The sequence below is a fragment of the Phalacrocorax aristotelis genome, chromosome 1, assembly GCF_949628215.1.
Source record: "Phalacrocorax aristotelis chromosome 1, bGulAri2.1, whole genome shotgun sequence".
Lineage (NCBI taxonomy): Eukaryota > Metazoa > Chordata > Aves > Suliformes > Phalacrocoracidae > Phalacrocorax > Phalacrocorax aristotelis.
In genome coordinates this window covers 86242547-86266961 of record NC_134276.1, presented here as the reverse complement: position 1 = coordinate 86266961, position 24415 = coordinate 86242547, and the positions used below count along the sequence as shown (strand labels likewise).

The 24415-nt window shown below is 40.7% G+C and overlaps 2 protein-coding genes across 3 annotated transcripts in view; both read left to right on the top strand.

The window, feature by feature from the left end:
* Positions 1 to 18079, top strand: part of ADGRG2 (adhesion G protein-coupled receptor G2) — a 63535-nt gene extending 45456 nt beyond the window's left edge. Inside the window, exons 17-28 of the mRNA XM_075096532.1 lie at positions 15 to 171; positions 2224 to 2373; positions 2597 to 2719; positions 3842 to 3887; positions 3993 to 4096; positions 4641 to 4765; positions 5620 to 5888; positions 6717 to 6816; positions 7126 to 7400; positions 9984 to 10085; positions 10828 to 10980; positions 15689 to 18079. Coding sequence (XP_074952633.1) covers positions 15 to 171; positions 2224 to 2373; positions 2597 to 2719; positions 3842 to 3887; positions 3993 to 4096; positions 4641 to 4765; positions 5620 to 5888; positions 6717 to 6816; positions 7126 to 7400; positions 9984 to 10085; positions 10828 to 10980; positions 15689 to 15873 — 1789 coding nt within the window. The 3' untranslated portion in view covers positions 15874 to 18079. The remainder of the gene's footprint in view (positions 1 to 14; positions 172 to 2223; positions 2374 to 2596; positions 2720 to 3841; positions 3888 to 3992; positions 4097 to 4640; positions 4766 to 5619; positions 5889 to 6716; positions 6817 to 7125; positions 7401 to 9983; positions 10086 to 10827; positions 10981 to 15688) is intronic.
* Positions 18080 to 20736: 2657 nt separating this feature from the next.
* PHKA2 (phosphorylase kinase regulatory subunit alpha 2) overlaps positions 20737 to 24415 on the top strand; it is a 45519-nt gene continuing 41840 nt past the window's right edge. The window contains exon 1 of one of the 2 annotated variants that reach the window (XM_075096505.1): positions 20737 to 20969. In XM_075096505.1, the coding sequence (XP_074952606.1) occupies positions 20892 to 20969 (78 nt within the window). In that variant the 5' untranslated portion in view covers positions 20737 to 20891. The remainder of the gene's footprint in view (positions 20970 to 24415) is intronic. The other variant, XM_075096495.1, reaches the window with a different exon arrangement.

Genomic DNA, 24415 nt, shown 5'->3' with positions numbered 1-24415 from the left:
TTTTTTCTTAACAGAATTATAAAACTGGTGGATTATATTGGCTTAAAACTGAAGTTCTCAACAGCGTCTGCTGATTTTGCCTCCCCTTCCTTGGCTCTGGCAGTTGTCAAAACCAACAGCATCCGCTCCAACCAAATGGCTTTTGCTGTCCAGGACTCAGCTGATCTCCAGGTTAAACACTGATAATTCTAAATACTTACAAATTCTCAAACATTTATTTTTAAGTATTTATGTTTTTATATTTATATGTAACATGAGTTTTTTCTGTGTTTACGTCACAATTTCAGGACCTTTTGTTCATGTTAGTTTCAGTGAAAAGACTTTGTTTTTGATGCTGCCCATAAGTTTTCCTTTCATTTTCTATTATGGTGTAAATAAGCAACAGACTTAGCAGAAACTAGCATTTGACTAATAAGCTGTTAGAGAGGGTACAGCCAGAACACTGGAATGGACAGAGTGCTTGGGGAAATAACCTTGCCTCAAAAACCCTGACTCATGAGTCACTTAATTGCCCGCTCTGACAGTGCTGAAATTTGTCAAGGAGTGTTGCCAGATGGCTTCATCTATTAGAAGGATATTAATTGCAGAGGGCTCCAAAGAAATAGCTATTATGTTGCTTGGATAATGATTATCATACATTTTTTCACTCATGACTAGTTGGTCTTGCTAAGAAAGAAGTGCTTAGAAAGTTTGGATCCACTTTGTCTCACTCAAAACCTTCCTCCTGGTTGGGGAAATAATTGGACAATACCAGCCTTGCAGGCTTAAGCAGGGAGAGGTGGAAAGTTCTGGACAATTTTGGCACATTCTTCCCTCTCAGAGAAGGAAATAGCTTAATCCAGCATGAGCCATAAGTAGTACCGGGACTGTTCTATGATATTGAAAATGTTATAAAATGTTAGTATTTGAGTTCTTTTCTTTTTTTAGCAATATGCAGTGCTTGAAGGTGAGGTGACTAGGAGGTGGTAGTGCTGAAAAACAGATATTTGCTGAGTAATTATTTTCTGGAAATCCCATGTTACTGGCAATGAAATGCAGAGAATTTTCAACGAGTATCATCTAGTTCAAATCAGAGCAATAGGAATGCTTTTGTGAAATTGATTTGGGTTTTCTTTGGTAGCTGTCTAAACTAGCGATCTCCAAAGTGAGATGTGAGTACCCCAGGTTGTGCACACGACAGTCCATTGGGGTGTGGGAAGAAAATATTTTTTTATATTATTAATAAATTTAAAAAATATATCATGTTTAATCTTTATCTCATCCTTTTAAAATTTCTGGTTTTGTGTATGTTTTTAATATGCATAATATATTAGTGCATATAACTTAGATATATTTTGGGGAGCATGCTCAAAAAATTTGTAGGGGGTGCATGACCAAAACTGTTTGGAGACCACTGGTCTAAAAAGAAGAGTTAAGCCATCTTGTTAGGGCACTGTGGAAAGCTCACACTGTAATTCCTATTACAACCATTCCTTGAATATATAGATAATTTCTTTCTTCAGTTCTACTGATGTTTCATGTCTCTCAGGAACTCTGAGATTATGATATTTGTATGTAAAGTGACTGATGTGTGACAAGAAAATGTTAGAGATTTTGTACTAGACAAAGCTCTCTGTCCCATAAGTACAGCACAGAAAACTGGTTGAAAGTTCAGATCTCTTTATTTATAATGCTAGATCACTAAGCTCTTGAGATATCTGAATTGTAGCTTATCCAGTTTATTTTTGTCATTTTTGATCAAAAAGTTAGGGTTTATGTTCTTAGGTCCTGCTTAACCTATGTACTTAAAAACCTATTGACAAATAATGGCTATTTACAGTTTTTCTGAATTCTGACATACTTCATAGGGGGTATAAAAATTCTTTGCCTGTGCACGCTTCCATGCTGTGAAATGTTAATCTTCTGACCTAAGTAGGTCGTTGCTCTTCACCTTTTTCAAATCAGTATTATCCACCACAGTGAGGTGTTCTGCCCTGTAAGGGAATGGGTAAAGCCAGAGTGTTTTCAATGGTAGGCAGACCTGAAATGAGTTGCATCCTTTTCAGGCCTGCAGATGCTCTTTATTCATTGATTGGAACAGGAGAGGAATGAGAAAGCATCAGTGAGTTCCTGATAGGGATTACACAGATATGTATTTTAAAGTTCTAAATGGAAAATAAGTCATAATTTTAAATTTTTCTTTAGTGACTGAAATGAAGCATAATCCTTGCATTTATCTTTCAGATCTCTCTAGGCACTAATGCAATTCATGATTTAAATAATCTCGGATCAATTACACTTCCTTCATCACTGCTGACAAATTTGCCGCCTGAAGAGTTGTACTTGGCTTCTAGAATTATATTCAACTTCTTTAAAAAGACCACCCTGTTCCAGGTATCTTTTTGATCCTCTGTTCACAAGGGTTTTAAACTCAAGCCTAGAACAAAATAAAATATGAGTGGACTTTTTTCCCCACAAACACATTTCAGAACTTCCTGATTTAAAAAGTAATTGCTTTTGTGTAGTGCTCACTCTGCATAATAACTGAGCTTGCGGGTACTTCTCTATTGATGTTTTCTTTAGGATTTTAAAATCTGATTATTTTTTGTCATTCCAGGATCCATCCTTGAAGAATGTATCTTTAATCAGCAATGTTATATCATCAAGCGTTGCTAACCTCACAATTGGCAACTTAAAGACAAATGTTACTGTCACTTTACAGAATATTAAACCTAATCAGGTATGATTTACACTTTGGCAGACTTAAAGTATGATTTTGTTGCCTCTGTTGGAGTTGTAGAAGAAATACTGTGCTAAGAATACCAATCAGTTAGTTCTGCTTTACTAGTGATCTCCATCTGGACTTGAAAAATCACTCATCTTTGCTTATTTATCACTGGTGTCATTTTTTGTTCTCAGATGGTTTCAGGTAATTTTTCTCTATCACTTATCCATACAGTTTTATCTTTCCTACTGACCCTTCTGTTTTATTCTTCAAAGAATAAAAACTCTTAGATGAAAGCATGACAATGAGGGTTGCTACAGAGATGCTGTAATCATGACATTTGTAGGTGCTGTATTGCCAGAAAGCAATATAAGTCCTTTTACTTATGGGGAATGTTTTTCCTTAAACTGGAACACAGGATTGTGTCATCTGGAAGTATTAGGGCTCATATGCAGCATCTTTTTCCTAAATGAGCATCAAGGATTAAAATCTTCTATCCGATATCTTAAAAGGTTTAAAATACTAAAATATTATAAACTGAAAAATGTAGGGATTCCACTAATGTACCTGAAGATTTTCGCTAGAGCTGGCTTAGTGTAGTCTTTGCTTGGATTGATATAATCCTGAGTTTTGAGATAGAACTGGATAAGTATTAGTATTCATAGCAGTACAGTGTATTACTGCTATTATTTTTAGGATTTTCGTGTGTGTGTGTGAAATCTATATTAAAACCTTTAACATTCTAGTAATATAAAGTGATCAAATGTTTGCAAATGAAAGAGTTTTCCTTTCCTGTGTGGTCATTTTCTTGATATTTAAAAAATCAGGAAGGATGAGAAATCCCAAGATTTCTGTAGTCTGGGAAGACAGTGAAACAACATTCATAATGATCTAGCAGAACAGAACCTTAGCATAAGCATGAGAGCTCTCTCTTATGCACATTGCAATATTAAATCATTCTATGCACCTGAATTCATTTGTGTTCATGTAAAACAGGTATATTTGCTGTATACAGTATTTATTCTTGCCTGCATTTTGTAGAAAATCCATAAATTACTTGATCATAAACTCATAGTTTAGTAAAAGATCCTTGGTGTGTTTTTTGTTTTTTGGTTTTTTTTTTAACCTTCCAAACAGGATAATTCAACAGTCAGATGTGTTTTTTGGGACTTCAGCAAAAATGGTAAGTACTTGGTATCACCCAAGACATCATCCTGTTTTAGCTATGTTAACTCATGTTAATATAAATAAAGGCTTTTACGAGTAACAAAGCTGTTTTCTTTAACAGGTGGACATGGAGGCTGGTCATATGAAGGTTGCATAGTTAAAGAAAGTAGAGTAAATGAAACAGTCTGTTCATGCAACCACCTCACAAGCTTTGCAGTTTTGATGGTAATTGTATAAAAAATTATGCAACCTTACCCTAATTCAAGAAAACATTTAAGCATGTGTTGTCTTAAGCAAATGAGGATTCAGTAAGCACATACCACCTATAAAATACTACTCACGTCCTATTCACTTTAGTGTTAGTACATATAGCCATAAAATTGGGGGCCCATTGAAGTAAAAAATTCCTTAATTGCTTTTTAAACTGCAGCTTTTACATTTAGGCTGTTGTTATATTATAGGAAATAAATATCAGGATAAATAAAATTATAACAGGTTTTTAACAAATAAAATTTCACAATTAGATTCACAGAATATCTGCAGTTGGAAGGGACCCATAGGGGTCATCGAGTCCAACTGCCTGCTCCTTACAGGACTAGACTGGCTTTTCTGTTTTTCTGTTAACCTTTTATAAGATCCATTATGAAAAGAACTGGTTCCTTTTTTTTTTTTTATTTAACCACAGAGGGAAAGGTACCTTTTGCGTTTTTTTGATCTTTTTCCATATAATAAACATGTTATCTGAAATTAACTTCTGTTTCCATTTTAGAACTTGTATGGAAATACTCCTTTGAGTCCCACACAAGAATTGGTACTGACTTTTATATCCTATATAGGCTGTGGCCTCTCTGCAATTTTTCTTTCTATTACTCTTGTGACCTACATAGCCTTTGAGTAAGTACCCGTTCAACTAAGCTACCATTATTCTTCAATTGTGATTGCTTGTAGTCTTCACTACAAAGTCTTTTCCAATAGTTACAGATTCCGTGTTTGTTAATAATGCACAAATTTGTCCAGTTTGTCAGGAAGGTGTTGATCAGTCTTCAGGACTGTCAATCTTGCAGACAAGTGAATTAATCGTGAGGCTTTATGCAGTACGAAGTGAAGAAGTATCACTCTTAAATATTTAAAAATGGATTATCGTAATAGAAGTGTGAAGAAACGTGTTTAAGATACAAATACAGAGAGCAGTGCAGAATGATAGCATTTTTAAATGCATTTGTATTCTTTGTTTTTTTGTTGGAACATTTTCTTATTTGAGCCATAACTATTGAATTCTCCATGCTGTGTTTTGGAAATCCTCCTCAAAGTTATTTGGCTCACATTTATTCTCTCATTATCCTGTCACCAAGGACTTACTTGTCTCTATTACAGTTTTAGAAGCCCAGTCACAAGCCTAGTCTAGTTTAGCAATAAAGAATGATCACACTTTGGTTTTTGGAAGTACTGTAACAAGGAGGCGGCCAACATACAATATAAAAAAAAAATCATGGTACTAAACTGTAAGAATCCAAGTTATTGTTTGCATTTATGTAACCTTATTATAACAAACTTTATTCATACAGACCATTAATTTGTAAATCTTTTGTCAATTACTCTCTCCATGTATAAATGCAATATATGAAGCATTATATATGGATGAGAATATATATTTTTTTCTTGGCATTTGTGCACTAAGGACTACAAGAGAGGAAGTAAACCAGGGATCTATGGACAACTGATGTAATCTCACTAATTTGCTTTTTTAGGAAAATCAGGAGAGACTACCCCTCCAAAATCCTTATTCAGCTGTGTGCTGCATTACTCCTTCTCAATTTAGTTTTCCTCCTGGACTCATGGATTGCACTGTATGATACACGAGGCCTATGCATTGCAGTTGGAGTATTTCTTCACTATTTCCTCTTGGTTTCCTTCACCTGGATGGGCCTAGAAGCTTTCCACATGTATCTGGCCCTTGTGAAGGTCTTTAATACCTATGTACGGAAGTACATTCTTAAATTTTGCATTGTTGGTTGGGGTATGTATTTTTTACTGGGTTTGTTTCTTTGTTTGTTTGTTTTGAAAGCTAAATAGATAAATCCTCTTATCGAGTATTTCAGTGAATGTGACACAGTTCAGAAATGAAAATGAAGCAGTCATTAAATGTTATGACCTTGCAGTGACCAGGTATGCATTATTAGTAAACCTGATCCTATATATTCCACCTTTCCGAGGTAGAGGACTCCCCCCTAACTGCAGAACTAAGGCTACTGCAATGCAAATTGATAATGAATTCTCCTTGTACAACAGAACCAGTTTTGAATATGCATACTTCCATTTCCATTTCCCAGATGGATGGTGTCAGTTCTGTTTTGAAAATAAATGCCAATAAGTATATATATTCCATTTCTGGGATAGCACTGTTGCTAATAAAAAGCAGCAGAACAGATCTAACTGGTTAAAGGACGAAGAGATTCTGGACCTGATTATCCCCTCTGGCCACTTGAGTAAACATGAGTGAAGGCACTAAAACCAATAGAACTGTTTTCTTAAAGAGCTGCAAGAAAGGAAATTGGGTATCCTGTGTTTGATGTTTTAAATAGTTTGAGGAGTGATGGTATTTGTTGACTTACTCAGAAAGGTTTGGAGCTAGCTATGGAGAACTGTTGTTTCTTTGCAAGTTATGCTCCTGAGCAGTTTGAATGCTCCATTTTTTAGATTCTTTCAGATGACGAGTAGTCAACGTAATACAACAGACAAATTTCAGAAACAGGTTGTAGATTTCACAGAAAAAATATAATTTCAAGTCATCATAATACTGTCTTTGTCGTTATTTTGACTTATGTGTTTGCTCATAATTCTTTAGGGTTGCCGGCAGTAGTTGTGTCCATTGTGTTGGCAGTATCACCAGATAATTATGGACTTATAACGACTGGAAGGGTTTCAGTAAGCAGACCTGATGAATTGTGAGTTAAAGAGAGGCACTTTTTTGAGGGTGGGCGGGAGGGAGGTCCTACAAAATTGGTTTTCTTTAAAGTAAAGGTGGGGAAGGGAAGGAAGCAATGGGAGAGCTTTGAGATGGTATAGCTCTAAGGTATGTCATGTGTTTTGTGGTTATTGCCCATATGAAAGCTCTTACCTTTTGGCCAAAAAAATACTTTTTACTAAGGAGGCAAAAAAGGCTTGCATGTGCAACAAACTACACCTTTATCTCATATTTATTTTACTTAATTTCTGTTTCTGATAATGGTTGACAGACTGTTCTTGTGTTCTAGCTGCTGGATTAAAAATACCATTGTCTTCTATATTACTGCTGTGGGATACTTCTGTGTGGTATTCCTGATCAATATCAGCATGTTCATTGTTGTGCTGATCCAGCTCTGTCGTATCAAAAAGAAAAAACAACTTGGTGCTCAAAGGAAAACCAGTATTCAAGACCTTAGGAGTGTCGCTGGCCTCACATTCTTGTTGGGAATTACTTGGGGATTTGCTTTCTTCACAGTAAATGAGGTATTTACTTACCTCTTTACCATTTTCAACACTTTACAAGGTAGGTTCATCCTTCATGTCACAGCCCATTGCATACAATATAGTGAACAAAACTTTTGGAAATGGCATTTTCTTTTGATCCAGCAATAAAGATGTAATTTTGATATATGCTTTAACATATTAATTAAATTACAGATGATACTGCTTTACTGTAATCTTAAGTTACAGTTATGTTACAGTAAGGTACAGGAAAGCTAGCTACTATTTATATGTGTAGTGTGTTTATATCTATAAACACTATCATTTTAAAAATGTATGCAAACCAGACACCACTGGAAGTGACTGTATTTCTCTAGTCAAACAGATCAATTGTAAATACTCAGTTACTGTAAGTGTTCACATAATAATGCAGCTAATGTAGTGAAAACAGTATCATTTCTCCACTCACCCCTAAGGCTTCGGGGTGAGGTGTGACATTCAACAAAGGGCCATTGAGACAGGCAAGGCTGCAACATCTAAAGAGTTAGTACTCTCACTCTTAAGCATGGCCTTTAGTATTTGAGAACGTATAGGGAGTAGATATGAAGGCATGCGGCTTTGCAAAGGCCAAGATGCTACTGGGCATATCCAGAAGCAGAGTTCCAGGGGCTGCAAAAGATTTCATATAAATGTGAGGTGCTGTAGGTGCCTGCAGTTACCTAAGTATACCTGAATTGTCCTACTGAAGTTTGGATCCAGACTTCTGCTTAAATAGCACTTTAGATTATTCCCAGATGATTCTGGATGATTTCCCAGAGAGACTAAAGCAAAGATAATTGCAGTTCAGTGTATATACCCTCCTCTATTTGCTATGTTGATTTTTGAGTACCTTACTATCATGGTTTTGGCTGGGACAGAGTTAATTTTCTTCACTGCAGCTGGCACAGTGCTGTGCTTTGGACTTAGTATGAAAACAATGTTGATAACACACCAATGTTTTAGTTGTTGCTGGGTAGTGCTTGTGCTAGTCAAGGACTTTTCCAGCTTCCCATGCTCTGCCAGGTGCACAAGAAGCCGGGAGGGGATGGGGCACAGCTAAGACAACGGATTCAAACTGGCCAAAGGGATATTCCACATGATGTAATGTCATGCCCAGTATGTTAACTGGGAGGAGCTGGCTGGGGGAGGGAGGCAGCAATCGCGGCTTGGGGACAGGCAGCGTCGGTTGGCGGGTGGTGAGCGGTTGTACTGTTTCTGATTTTTTCCCCTTTTTCCATTTTCCTTTTTATTATATTATAGTTATTGTTATTATTATAATAATCATAATTATTATCATTATTATTTAATTTTAATTATTCAACTGTTCTTACCTCAAGCCACAAGTTTGGGTTTTTTTTTCCTTTTGCCCTTCCAATTCTCTCCCCCATCCCAGAGGGGTGGGGGGAGTGAGCGAGCGGCTGTATGGTGTTTAGTTGCCAACTGGGGCTGAACCACGACACTTACTCTTTGGTAACTTGAGGGGTTGAACCCACATCTTTCCAGGTCTTGCATGGGATTGTCTTGAACTAATACAAGACTAGAATCTGTGTGTTATGTGAAATTAAGTTCCCATTTTACCCAGTTTTAAGTTAGGTGCTGGGCAAATTTTGATATTCGAAGAAATAAATGTGCATACATTGTATTTGAAAATTGTATTTGAAAATGGTATAGAATGATCTGTGTAGAGCAACACTTAAGTTACATTCAAAAATGCATCCTAAAAGCCACAGTTAAGATACTTAAGCAAAGAAGGATGTTAGTAATCTCTTCTAGTGGGATTTTACATGCTTAACTGGCCTTAAAAGGAGCGTAAACATAACATGCATGTACGTCTGCATCAGTCTGACCATTTAGTTTTCTTCATGTTATTTTCTATTCATTGTAAACCTAACATCTTTTCTCAGGGGCACATTGCAGCTGGAACATTGTGCAAAGGTTGAGTGCCCATCTTCCTTGAAGGGGCTAAACCATGACGATGATGATGGACTTCTAGGCAGGGAAAGTTAGGTCCCACTCTGTGTCAGTAAGAAGTGAATGAGTCTGTAACCTGGCACTGGCAAGAGACAGGGATGAGCCCCATCCCTTCTAGAAGTTATTTGGCTTTCAGTTTGTCGTAAAGTGGGTACCATTTATTATTATTTTAGATAGGAGTTATTGTCTTTGTATGAACACTCAAAATTTTGTAGCACTACTGGTTCTGTTACAGTTGGTGGTAATAGGTTAGCTAATAGTAAAAGATGGGACAGTGTCACACCATGTGCTAATGGCTGCATAGCCTGACAGTGTTGTATCGTACCCTCTGTTTAACATTGCTTTGAATTCTGTTCCAAGAGTGTTAAGTAAATTTCAGGATCCACATAATTTTTCACTTCTTATTAGATAGAAGGAAACTATGCACTTTGTGGATTTGGTTATATTCGTTGTTCTTGTGTTTGTGTGTATGATTCCTCTCATGTTTATAAGGGAAAACTACCCTTCAGTGTTCAGCGTTGTAAACTTTTTCACCAAAGAAAGGTGTCATTACTTTTGATTAGATGTTAAAAAAAATAAAGAAAACCAAGACATTGTTCCTTAAGAAGCAGCAAAAGTCAATTTTACAACATTCTCCAACGGTATTGCTTTGTAGGGTTCTTCATTTTTATCTTCTATTGTGTAACAAAGGAGAATGTCCGTAAACAGTGGAGGAGATATCTCTGTTGTGGGAAATTCAGGCTGGCTGAAAACTCTGGTAATTTTCTTTTTTTTTTTTTTACTTCTGAATACTTATACTCAGTGTTAGGTTCCTAGTATTTTATAGTACTTTTTAAAAAACTTCAATACATCATATTGCTGCATTTGCAGGTCTAATTTATTATCCAAGGTGTAGTAAACCTCCAAAGTTATACTCTTTAAAGGTGGTAGTTGATGCAGTTCTTACATGCTGTTGCATTAAGCTGTTAACTGCAGTTGATCTCTTCCACTACCGTATAATGGCACGTCTTTGCAGAAGACTTTTGATCATAGTTAGAAACTGTAAGATTTATTCCAGCTTCTGAGTCAACTGTAGTTTTACCAATGGCCTCCACAAAAACAAAGCAAAGCATAGTTTAAATTAAAAAAGAGACTATAAATGATTTTATGTTATTTTATTATTCAGTAGCTGACTTCTCATAAAGCTATATACTTTTTACACACTTTAACTTACAGGATCACCTGTACTGTAGTTATTTTTCTGATCTGGTCTGCAGTTGTAAAACTATGACAGTTGGCTGTTTGTATTAAAGAAGGGCCAAGAGAAAAAGGAACTAGATTTAAATAATTTTAAACATCAAGAATCATGAAATTCTTAGAAGAATATCGTTCTGTCTAGAATACTGTGAGGAGAGTGGGTAGAGACTTGTTTTTATTTTAATTCAGTTGCATTACTAACTATGTTTTTATATTTTGCTTATATGTGGTGCGCTATTTTCTGTAACATGTATCTGTTGTAGACTGGAGTAGAACTGCTACTAATGGTTTAAGGAAGCAGACTGTAAATCAAGGAGTATCCAGTTCTTCCAATTCCTTACAATCAAACAGTAACTCAACTAACTCTACCGCACTGCTAATGAATAATGATTACTCAGTGCATGCAAATGGAAATGGTATGTATAATGCAAAATAGTATTTCTCAGGCTGTTTTTTATCTTGTCTAAAACAGAAGTTCTATGCTCTTTCATGCTTACGTAAAATGAAGTGCTGACAAAATATTATTTGTAAGTATAGGGTCAGAATATTTCAGGGTGTCCTCACAAATGTTTTAGGGGACTATAGACAAAGTTTTAAAATACTGATTTCTCGTACTCAGTGGGAACTTTTGATTTGTATATCAAATAGTAGGTGATATTCGTTATTATAGCAATTACTGACCAGAAGCTGCTGTTAACACTTTTCTTGTCACCTGACTGTATGACAATAAATTTCACGCACGTTTTAAAACAGTTCATATTTTAAACCTTATTAAAGCGAGCATTGCCTGAAGAAGGAAATATAGGATAATAATATAGCTTGAAAGTATGAAAGAAATCCTTTAGGAGGTAATATGAGGACAAATATTAGTAGCATGCTCACATAGAAGCTGCTTCTGAGAGGAGAAGTAAGAGAAAATGGAGACTGTGACTTATAAAATCACCTCAGTGAAGACCGCACTGCTGAGAGGGTTGCCTCACTGTTGGCTACAGAGTAAGTATTGAAATGGAATTTCTCTGTAGCTCTTTATTTCTCCTGTGGGGTTTTTAAGGATGTTTTTTGCCTAACAGAAATCTATCTTTGTTGCAGGAAACAATTCTTCAGAAGTAAAATTCTTTATCCTTCCTGTTCCAACACAGTACTGTTACCCTCTGCTCTGTTTCTGAGAGGTTGAAATGCAGGTGTATGTAGCATTCCAATCACCCTCACTTGCAGATTGGTGTGGCTTGTTTGTCTGTTGAGAAAACTAGATATGAATCTCCACTGAATGTACTTATTTAAAATTATCTTTTTGCAGTGGGCATAATCTAGTTTTTCACACTGTTGCCAGACACACGTCATGCTGCTGATTGGAGCTCTTGGTAAAGACAGTCAATTTTTCAAAGACAAAAGTAACTTACAATGTATAAAAGCCTAAGTTGAGCAAAACTTACAGGACATTACTCCAGTGTGCCTAAGGTATTTTTCCCAGTTGATCAAGAGTTGAGGCTAAGTAGTCATGCCGTCAGCTAGACAGTTTAGTATGAAGTTGTAGAACACGCTCATAGAGGCCGTGTTGTCCTCGTTTCCTGGCATACACTGTCAGAAGACAAGCAGATAATCAGTGAGATAATCTCAGCAGATAATCTCTCAGATGTACAGAGAAAAAAGCTATGGAATTTGTATATGTTGCCCCCTTAATAAGTTACTGTCTATTTGGATGTACTAGCTGCATATTGTAAAGAAATCACAACGCTTCAGGAAACGACATGTACTAAACAGCTTTCCAGACTGAGCTTGTAAAATTAGGTCCTTGGTTTTTTGTCATTCCTTTATAAAACCTCTCTGTTTGGAAACCATACAGTGCAATAATTAACATACTTTGCATCTAGCAGGTAGTCGAGAAGCAGAATCCAGTAACTCTCACTGTCATCAAATATAAAGCAAGGCAATATTTTTAGGTAGGAGTGATACCTTTCAGAGAGAGAGAAATTTTCAGGCACAAAAATCTGCATGCCTGGTAGGGTTTTTTTTCCAGCTATGTTAGTTACTCTGGTGAAAGGTGACACCTCTCGCTGCAACATTTTACATGTTTATACACAGCTACAAAAGCATTTTGGCTACTTTTCTCAACAGAAAGAAAAACAGCAGAAATATTTTTCTGAACTACTTTGCTGTAGCAACTGAGTGAATGGTCCTGTTGTGGCTTTCTGGAACAAATTTTTGTTGATCTGGGTAGTATTTTAGGATGAGATGCAGAACTGATGGTCTAAAACATTCAGCAATGCCAATTCTGTGGGACGTGCTCCAGTTCTGTCCTAGTTTATTCACATAATTAGATCTTTCCAGTGTGAGAGTAAGTCCTGCGCCAATAACTTCTCAGACAAAGCAGCAGAAAGAACTTTTATAGAACTTTGCTCCTATACGCTCACAAACACAGATATCTCAGATGACCCACCTCATCTCCTCTTGTATTTTCTTGTATCTTTTGAATGCTGTGAACCCTCTACCACATCCTCCATTCGTATCAAAAGGATTTTATGATACCTTGCCTGCATAGTTTGACTAAATATTCTTCTGGGTCTTCAGGACTTCCACAAGAAGAAGCAAAACTTATGCTTGGATGGAGTTGGTCCTCCCAGCAAAGCTCTTTAAGGCAGTTCCTTACACTTAATATTTCAAACATGGGACAGTTGTATCTCAGTAGAGCTGGGCAGATGCTTCCAAAAGGTAGTTGACTGGTGTTAGATAGGAGCATGGGACCTTCTAATTTGCTGAACCTGATTTCCCTGCTCTCACAGCTAGAACTTCAAAATAACATTGCAACACTTCATTTTAAAAAGTGAGCTCCAAAAAGAAAACACTCCAGAAATTAAAACCTGTGTCATAAATGTACTGAGCTGTTAACACTTAATGGTTTTGGCTTCACTACTTCCACTGAAATGCTATTCCAGATGCAGGATTGAATGGCTTGCTGTGGTAAGTTTGGGGTGTCTATACAGCCTGTGGCTTTGCTTGCCTGCTGGACTGTATAACTTCATCTTTTCATGGCATACTAATATTTCCTTGTTTTCAGTTTTTCTCTACAGGTTTGCATGTGTGGGAAACTACCATTAGGTATCACATGGCTGAACCTGCAGAATTCCTCACTGAGGAACAGAAACCACCTTTCTGAATTTCTTCACAGAACAGCCTTATTTTCTTCTCAGATTTTGTCCTAACATTAGGGCACAGCTATTTTGAACACTGCCTCCAAAATAAAACGGTTGTAGTCAGACAGCCAGTTAAACAACTACATATGCACAATTACAGTGTCAGCAAGTATGGTTATTTTGTCATTTCAGTCTTTATCTGATTTGAATTGATTAACAAAGCCCTTCTGCTCGTCTTACCCTGTTTACATTTGCGCCTGTTTTAGTGCTTGATGGCCTTTTCAATTAATAATTTAATATTAGGCTTTATATTGAAGAGGTCTGTTCTGTTGGGCCATTGCTTCCAATTTGTGGGTCCAGTGGCAGCTCAGTAGTTTGGCATGGAATTTGTAATCTCTGTTTGACAGCCATCACCACAAACCCACTCCCTTAAACTCCCATCCTGAGATGTTTAAGTTATATGCATTACATTTTCAAACTGGTAGTAAGCTTTATCAGCTAGAAATACATGTTCATGTCTTATTTAAAAAAACGCCATCTCTCATTCCAAAGAAAACTTTGCCAATGAGACTTCGATACAACTGATACCCTGGCATCTGCTTGAATCAGCAGGATAACTGCTGGAATTTATGCAGTCTGCCTAAAGTGAAGGATTGGTTTCTAGAGGAAGTGTTTGGGAAGACTGACACTAAACCTGTGTGCTTGAGGGCTCTGGCCCAAGCAGAAAAGAGGAGAACAGTCCAGCCCAGTCACTCAAGCAGCAGAATCCTTTCTGCAGAAGGGATTAAGTGCAGGGAAGGGATGTCATCAAATACTTCTCCCTCTGGTGACCCCAACAAGAAGTAGTTGAAGAGCATCCTGTAATGTGGCCCTGCCCCTTCTGGAAGGGTTCAGAGTGAGAGAGTGAAAGGGGAGGACAGAGCCAAAGCAGGATTCTGCTCCAGGATATCTGAGGTATTTGATGGACTGAATCCAGGTATACTAGAGAGGCTCAGATTTTGACCCCTGTAATAGAGTCATCTTTCACTGCGTAGAGGTTTCTCACCAGTGTTTTTCCTCCTCGTAAAACCATAAACCACAAACAGTTTCTACCTGCACTGTTGTGTCTTTTCAGTAGATCTACTGAAATCTACTGCATCATGATGTTTGTACATGAAGTGTTGTGAATATTAACACAAATAGCAAACTTGGATGTTTTATGTTTTTTATTAATTCTGTTTCTGGTATAAATGATAAATGGCAGCTCTGTGTCTGTGATCTCATTTCTCAGTGTTTAACAAAATGATCCCCCTAACAAAAGAAATATTGGTTCTGGTTTTGGTTTCTCCATTATGGTACTCCTTGTAATTTACTCCTACTGATATGATATATTAGATGCCAGGATCCTGGAAGATTGTTTAAACTTGACTGCTTTGGAGTATTTCATTAATAGGCTGCAACCAGCAATGGTATTACACATGTTCATTGTAGACTTACCAAAATGTGTAAGAGTCTCAGTCTAAATACTGCTTAGATCCGTGGTCAGACCTAGGCCGTGCTCTGATTGTCCTATAGAATTAAATCCTGCAAGTTGAGTGCCTTTCAAAGGAAAAAAATATCCTTGTTTTCTCAAACACTTTCTTGTTTAGATGCATGGCAAACCTGAGAAACAGTTGAAACTTAACTTGTTAAAGCAAAACTGGAATGAGAAGGAGTTTGCATCTTATCTAGTGATATTTATTCCAAGTCAAAGTCTACATTCTGAGAATGGTGACCTTCGCTGCTTAATACATGGAATCCTGGTGTGCAGAAATACATTAACGTCTCTCAAATCTCTTTACTGATTTCACACAGGAAAAGAAATATATACAGAATACGTGCAGAAAAAATCCACATTTTGAAATTGTTGCAGGGATAAAATGAGAGTGCAAGAACTCCCTACAGTTGCTGAAAAAGTGTGGGGGACTTGATTCTGAGCCTTTTTGATAGGCATGCGTTTTTTTTGTTTCAACAGGCCATCTTTCCAGTGAGAAGAATGGTGTTTGTTTCAGTGTACAGAATGGTGACGTGTGTCTCCACGACTTCTCAGGCAAACAACTTGTATTTCAAGAAAAGGATGATACAGGCAGCCAAAAAAGCCATATCTCACTCAGAAGGACTTCAAAGAGGGGGAGCCTAACTTTCATTGATAAAATGTGATTTCCTTTTAAACAGCACATTGTTTTACAGTGTGAAGTAGAGTTTTACTTTAACAGTTTTACAGAATGTGAGCAGTCCAAGAACTGATTTTATTTCATATATGGTACTGGAACTCCAAGGCAGCCATGCAATGGATTGACAAGGACAATTATTTAAAAAAAAAGCTACTATTTTGACAAGGTATATTGGATGTTAAATTACAGTGGCACATTTCCATTTTGAGTCTTCATTAGAGGGTTTTTTGAGGTTGTTTTTTACATTTAAAGGGAAGCTTTGTTTAGAATTTTTCATTGCAACTAAGTTTATCTGGATATAATGCATAGTAGTAGTGTATAAACGCAGGAAGTTGCAACCTGTGCGTACAAATGATGTTATCTTTAAAAATGTTAGCTACACTGTCTCCAACTTTTTGTACATCATAGTAGCAAACTATAGTGATGTACATAAGCAGAAAAATATCAACCTTTAAGCATCCTAATGATACTTTTATATTTATTTCTTGTAATATAAATTTAAATATTCCTGTGTATAGAAAAATAACTGGTGTTTTGTTTTAACTTTTATTGTAAGTTTGCATTTTTCTTTAATTGAAATAATTAACTTTAGAATGATACAGAAGTTAATTTGTTCAATAAGTGAAATCACTGACAGTGGTTTAAATATATTTGCCAGATACAGAACTGTAAATGCAAACACTATTGGGCTTGAACCTTTTGTGACCTCTTAGTACACCACAGAGGGACAGAAACTGAGTATCATCAAAGTAGAGTGCCATGAATGAAGGAGTGATAAATAAAGTAGCCGGTAGGTTATTAAATACAGCTAAGTTACATTACTGGCTTGAGTAAGTCAATGGGAGCTTCTGCCATTGATTCCAGCAGGGTCAATATTTTATCTGGAGTGGTGGTTCCAGAGATCGAACACACTGCCGATGCTCATTTGCAATGATAAAGAAAAGTAGAGAAGTGTTGTCTTTTGAAGAAAGAATACAGACAATGAACGCTAGCTGCTGTATTTAGTAGCCAAGAAATTGTTTGGTTGTGTGGCTGTTTTTTAAGCGGCAGCTCTTGAGCTTGCCTAATGAGTATTTCTGCTTGTACTTTGGCCCTTGGTTGGCAAGCCAAATCTCAAGGCCCTGGCTCAGTAATTCCTGAAGCAAAATTTCATTCCCTCTGTCATATTTGTCTGAAAAAGCTGGATTTTGCCTCTTCATGCACAACAGTTGAAAGAAAATAGAGCACATACAACATTATGAAGATTCTTCCGGAACAGAAATTAGCGTGAGCCCTGCATGTGCCTCTTCTTCCTCACACGGGTGTGCAGCTGTGGCCATTGCTTTTTGTCCTTGTGTTCTTGGGGAAAGGTTGGATGCTTCTGGAGCAAGAGCTAGAACAAACTGGTGCCCCACTGCAGAGTGCCAGACTCTGCAAAGGGCATTTTTTGAGGCAGACGTACGCTGGAGTGGAGCGAGGGCTTTGCTATCCCAGAGGACCTGGGGAGAGGGGTAACCCTGGAAACCCTCTTCTCAACAAAAAGCATCCATTAAAAGCCGCCTATCTGGGGTTCTCTTTTAGTTCAGCAATCAAACCTCTCCAGTACTCAAAGTCTCTTGTGGTTCTGTATGCAACACATGGGTTCCTTTGGTTACCTGTGTCCAGGACTACTCTGAATATCCTTTTGAAGTGTGAATTTAAAGTATTTGTTGTGTTTATCCACAAGGTTTTAACTGCATGTTAATAAAAGACTGTACCGGAACGCTAGTAGCTGGAATGCATTTCTGTGAATGCTTTGACTATTTGGCTAATTGCCTTTGCACTGTTTCTTGTAAATTTATTTAATGTTCTTGTATTTATATTTTCAACTGTAAAAAAAAGTAATAAATTTGCAGCAAGTACAACATGTAAAATATATAAACTTTGTCTTTTAGATAAATGTGTCATTACACCGGGCTGTGTTACAATTCTTCAGCTCACAGGAGCTGCAGTACCTAACCTCTTGGAGAAAATGCTAGCTTAGCCCTTACTTTTATTGTCTTCCACATATTTTGCTTTTCATGGTTCTAGTAGATCCGGTTTTTAGCAGAGAAAACCCTGACGTAAGTCTGTCCAGTCAATGCTTGCCCTGAAGCCCGCTGAAGTTCTTCCACAAGAATGCTATGAGCAAAAGCACACAGCTGAGTTTGGCTTCAGTAATTAAATTCCCTGTGAAAACACATATTCCACTGTCACTGACCTGCTTGGAGTCTTCCTTTGTTACCAGTTTTGCACACTAACATATGCCAGGATCCTTTTTATCATTTTTACTTGATTTATTCCTGGGGATGGGGAGTCTTTTCTGACTTCACCACTTAAAAGCACGCACATATTGTAGAAAAATTTTGCACTCACAGCAGCATACTGTTTTAGCTCCATGAATAATTATCATAATTGAACTAGCTGAAAAAGCGATTGCACATTGGGTGTTGTAGTAGCCTTTTGGTACTTGGTCTCTTGAGCTCTGCTGGGAGTTCAGCCGTGGCAGCCCTGAGCCTGATGAAAGCTGCAACCCCTTCCCAGAGCGCAAAGTAAAATTCCATGCATCAACTTCTGGCTGCAAAACTAACTGGGGGACATCGGTAAGGAGGTTTTAACCTTAGTCATAGACAAACAGCAACACGCACAACATAGAGCTGGCTCCACCTTGCTCAGCAAACCCGTTTCCCTGAGTGTATGCAGTCCTCTCAGTAAGAAGCAGTGCCCTGATGCAAGGAGCTTGGGCAGAGTTCAGGGGAGAGAGAACCAGCCTGTGTTCTGGGCCTCTGCAGCCTTCACTGCGCTGCAGCTTCAGGGCCTGGTCTGATGGAGCCAATGAACCTCCGAGAAGTGCCCTGTCCCCTTCCTGCTGGGCAGTACCTACAGAAACGCTGCCTGACGGCCACTGCGGAACAAAGAGGTCTCCTTTTAAGACCGTTTTCTCAACCATGGCTGTCAGTTACACAGTCAGTGAAGTAAGCACAGCAAAAAGTAAAGTTAAAAATTAACTCTCTGTAATTTCACATGAGAAAAAAGATGAATAAAAAAAACCTTTCTGAAATCCAAGTGAATCCCACACCTCCAGCTACTCTGTGACATCCTTTCTGTGCTTCAGCACCCATCTATGCTCACCATTGCTTTTCTTCCTGTTGGCAGGAGCACAGAGGGAAGTCGCTGAAGATTTTTGCAACCTTATGTAACGTGTCTTTTCTTTTTTTTTTTAAGTCTTTGTCGAGTTTCTAAGTCTTAGTTCTCTCTGCCTGACTTCCCTTTCTGCTCCCTCCTGTCCTAACCATGCTAGGGAATCACAGCGTGAAAGCACCTCACACAAGGGCACATTGGGTCCCTAGTGAGTAACTGTGGGGATGGCAGGTTCATTTCTGTGGGAGATCTCTAAATCTTGTTTCTTTATTAAGTTGGAAAGCCAACGCCAGCATGTGGACACTTGATAAAGTCTTGAATTTTTTTGTCTTTCATTCTATCAGATCTCAAAATGGTATTCTTTAAGGCTGGAAAAAAGGGGTCCCAACAAATATTCTGGCCTTTTGCATTTTATCTTAAAAACCTACAAAGAGGATTTATAAAATCACCTTTATTTTTGACAGTTTAGCCTGGCTTTTGGCACTTGTCATGCTACTCAGCCTCACCTTTGCTCCTAGTTCTAGTCCCTCAGGCAGTGACACCCTCCCAGTGTTCCTGCCAGCTGCGGTGCCCACTGTCCCTCACGCTCCCCCTTCTCCTGCCACTCCCAGGGCAGTGTGCAAGAGGCTTGGAAAACCCCCTGCAAACACTGCAGGGAGAAGTCTGCTGGAAGCTGAATTTGGAATTTCAAGCATCTCACCTGCACGGAAAGTGCCCTTGCTCTCTGGGGATCTGCAGGCTCGCGAGCCTCCTCCCATTCATTTTGCCACCCAGACAGCTCGCCCTTGCCCTCATAGAATCATTAAGGCTGGAAAAAACCTTTAAGATCAAGTCCAACCATCAACCCAACACCACCATGCCTCCTAAACCATACCACATCTACACATTTTTTTAACACCTCCAGGGATGGTGACTCCACCACCTCTCTGGGCAGCCTGTTCCAGTGCCCGACCACTCCTTCAGTAAAGAAATTTTTCCTAATATCCAGTCTAAACCTCCCCTAGTGCACCTTGAGGCCATTTCCTCTTGTCCTATCACTAGTAACTTGGGAGAAGAGACCAACACCCACCTCACTACAGCCTCCTTTCAGGTAGTTGTAGAGAGTGATAAGGTCTCCCCTCAGCCTTCTCTTCTCCAGGCTAAACAACCCCAGCTCTCTCAGCCACTCCTCATAAGACTTGTTCTTTAGACCCTTCACCAGCTTCGTTGCCCTTCTTTGGACACGTTCCTGCAAGTCGATGTCCTTCTGGCAGTGAAGGGCCCAAAACTGAACATGGTATTTGAGGTGCGGCCTCACCAGTGCCGAGCACAGGGGCACGATCACCTCCCTGCTCCTGCTGGCCACACTATTCCTGATACAAGCCAGGATGCTGTTGGTCTTCTTGGCCACCTGGGCACACTGCCGGCTCATATTCAGGCAGCTGTCAACCAACACCCCCAGGTCCTTCTCTGTTGGGCAGCTCTCCAGCCACTCCTCCCCAAGCCTGTAGCGTTGCCTGGGGTTGTTGTGACCGGAGTGCAGGACCTGGCACTTGGCCTTGTTAAACCTTGTACAGTTGGCCTCGGCCCATCGATCCACCGATTCCCGCTCGCCGCTCCTGACAGCCGCCGCCCGCGGGAGGATGCTTGCGGCCCCGGCTCCGCTCCGCTCCGCCCCGCCGGTGGGCGGGAGGGAGGCAGGGCGGGCTGGCGCACCGCCCGCCGCGCAGGCTGGCCGTGCAGGGAGGCCGGCAGGGAGGGAAGGAGGGAAGGAGGGAGGAGGCTGCCGCCATCTCCGTCTGCCGCCGCGCCGATCGCTACCGGGGGAAGGGGGCGGGCCTGCAGCCGGTCCGGCTGAGGCGGGAGGCGCGGGGCGGCCGCGGGGCCATGAGGAGCCGCAGCAACTCAGGGGTGCGCCTGGACGGCTACGCCCGCCTGGTCCAGCGGACCATCCTCTGCCACCAGGTGAGGGCGGCCGCCGCGGGACGCCTGTGTGGGGCCGGGGGCGCCCGGCGCGGTGGGGCTGGCGGGGGAGCGGCGAGGGGCGCGGGGCCTCCCTCCCTGCGGCGGGAGCTGCCGGGGTCGGTGACCGCAGCCGGGTTGCACAAGGGGAGCGACGGGGCTGGCGGAGAAAAACGCCTCCTCCTCCTCCCCCCTCCTCCCCGCCCCCCCCGGCGCTTGGCCTCCTCTGCGTACCTCCGCCTCCTTTCCCCGCCTGAGGAGGAGCGCGGGAAAGGCTGAGGCGGCGCGGGTCCTCGGGGGTGCTCGCTGCCCCCTTACAGGAATGCGCGTTGGAAGATGCGTGGAAAATACATCAAGTCTGAGGTTGCAAACAATAATACTGTGTATGGAATGCGTTCGTGGTCGTATTATACACACCCACCCGTTGTAACCCTATATATATACACGCCCGTAACACAGTATGTCCCAGTAACCCAGAGGTCGCCTGGCAGGGCATCTGAAGTATGTCTGGCAGCATCAGCTCGGTGTGAACCCGCGACAGCAGGGCTGGCGGTGCCTGGTGTGCCAGCTTTGTGCCGTACGTGTGTGCAGCAGGGCATGTCTGTCCGAGGGGTTCCTGTCGCCGACCTGCCGCTGCTGTTGGGGGCCAAGGGTCCAGACACCTGTGAATTAATGTTTGCGTGCTAATTATTGTAAAGTCTTTAGAAACAAACGCAAGGTATAAGTGGTGTGAGAAGATAATTTTGCTCTCTCGCTGTGCTGGGGGTGCTTTGAGTTGTGCTCTTGTCTCTGCCTTTTCTCTGTGGGATGACCTTGGATGAGCCACTTTGGCTTCCAGTGCCTGCCTAGATTTCCGTGTTTGTAAGGATGAGGATGCCAATAACTGCCTCCATTAGGGGAGAAATGGAGCCTCTGGGATCCAGAGGTCAAATACGCCCCGTGAAAGCTGTGCCTTAATGATGTTAATGGTCAACAGTAATAAAAAGGGTAACTTAATGGCAATATAGATTTTATACCAGTGATCTAGGATTTTGTAATTGCTATTTATAGTGCTTGGATGCATATTCATGCCTCAGTGCTGCCTTTTCCACTAAGTGCTCAATACTGGAGAGAGTTCAGAGGAGGGGGAAGGAGATAACTAAGTTTCGTTCTGTGCATGGAAGGCAAGTCAGGGGCTAGCAGCAAGGCAGAAGGACAACGATATCAGAAGAGGGCCCAGAGAGATGCTGCAAGACAGGCTTCTAGATTTGTTTTCTGTATCTATATTCTTTATGTTTTTCCACTGCAATAGATCGAAAACATCCTGCTCAGCTGGGTGGAGAGATGCAGTGCTTGCTTCAAAATACACGTGCTACCAGGCAGACATGCATTCAAAGCACAGGTCTGGACCCCTCACCAGGGTTGACAGTTTTCTGTATGCAGCACCTTGCAGGATTGGATCTGTAGCAAACTTTTTCTTGTTTTGCAAGCATTGCATTCTGCTGATCAGTCCCTGCAACATGCATGGTGGTAGGTACGATCCTCTTAAAGGTTGTACAGGGAGGCTAAGACCAAACTACTGGCTCCTGTCTCATGCCCTTGTGTCAGTTATGCTGGCCTGCTGTGCTGTGGGGTCTGCCAGCTGTTGCACATGCCCCCAAGGACAGGTGCCAGGGGGATGCTTCCATACTGTTGCTGAGCAAGCACTGAAGAGCATCACCAGAAGGCTGGTTCTCAGCTGCTTATTACACTTGTTAATTTGAATGAGTTAAGGAAAAATGTGAATCTTAATATATGTCTATAAAACAGCAAAACTTAACATTTATGCTCATTTTAAGTAGTGCTAGGCTACTATAAGAGAAAAATATGTGGAGCTGGTAAGGAAAGCATATTGGCATACATTTATGGGTAACCCCAATTGTGTTATGTCTGGTTTCACACAAACAATCTATCTGCAAACTTTGCTAGAGCTTACATCAGTTTTCATCTGACGGATCAATGAGACAGATGCAAATTTAATGGATTTTCAGCAAGGTGCTAAATGCAGGCTTACTCGTATTGCTCTGGTTAGAACCTCGCTGTTTTTGTGCCTGTATTGCTCAAGTTCTGCTTAGTGTCTGGTCCGCTGTAGGAACTGGTGTTGTGTTTTGGGTGTTTTTTTTTTTGTCTCCAGACTAACAGATAGACTTAAAAATAGGATTGGGTGTGATGCAACCATTTAAAGTCTTAGTCCAGCAATCAGCTTTGTTGCGGTGTTCTCAGCTCACAGAGCCCATGGATGCTGGTAAAATTCTTTGCTCTGTGGATCTGTATATGCAGTGTGATTTGCAGGATGAGACCTGCTAGTCCAATTAGCGATCACTGTGTAGGCGTGATGTTTTGAAGTACTAGCTGAGCTCAAATCCCTTTGACATCTTTGGGGTCAAGTGCACTCAGTGTTTCTTCAGGTTCTTTAGCACCTTGTAGGGATTGTACTTTTCATATGGTGTCAGCAGGTAATGGAAGAAAAGAATTGTAATTTTTAAGAGTAAGTACTTTATTAAAAAAAACCCTTAAAATATCAATTAACTGATTGTGTTGTTCTGCTAACATTCTGAATGTGTATGAGGAAAGACATTAATGTGTTGTCAGCTCATGAGAGTCAGCCCCAGTATGCCTGTGGTGGGTTGACCCTGGCTGAACGCCAGGTGTCCACCAAAGCCACTCTATCACTCCCCTACTCAGCTGGACAGGAGAGAGGAAATATAACAAAAGGCTTGTGGGTTGAGATAAGGACATGGAGAAATCACCCAGCAATTACTGTCACGGGCAAAACAGATTCGACTGGGGGAAACTAGCTTAATTTACTAACAATCAAATCAGAGTAGGGTAATGAGAAATAAAACCAAATCTTAAAACACCTTACCCCACCCCTCCCTTCTTCCCAGGCTCAGCTTCACTCCTGATTTTCTCTACCTCCTCCCCCCTGAGAGGGACAGGGGAACGGGCAATGGGGGTTGTGGTCAGTTCATCACACGCTGTTTCTGCTGCTCCTTCCTCAAGGACTCCTCACATTCCTCGCCTGCTCCAGCGTGGGGTCCCTCCCATGGGAGACAGTCCTCCATGAACTTCTCCAGTGTGGGTCCTTCCCACAGGCTGCGGTTCTTCACAAACTGCTCCAGCATAGGTCCCTTCCCGCAGGGCGCAGCCCTTCAGGAACAGACTGCTCCAGTGTGGGTCCCCTGCGGGGTCACAAGACCTGCCAGGAAACCTGCTCCAGCCTGGGTTCCTCTCTCCATGAGGCCACAGCTCCTGCCGGGACCCTGTTCCAGCATGGGTTTCCCATGGGGTCACAGCCTCCTTTGGGCATCCACCTGCTCCAGTGTGGGTCCTCTGTGGGCTGCAGGTGGGTATCTGCTCCACCGCTAACCTCCATGGGCTGCAGGGGGACGGCCTGCCTCACCAGTCTTCTCCAGGGGCTGCAGGGGAAT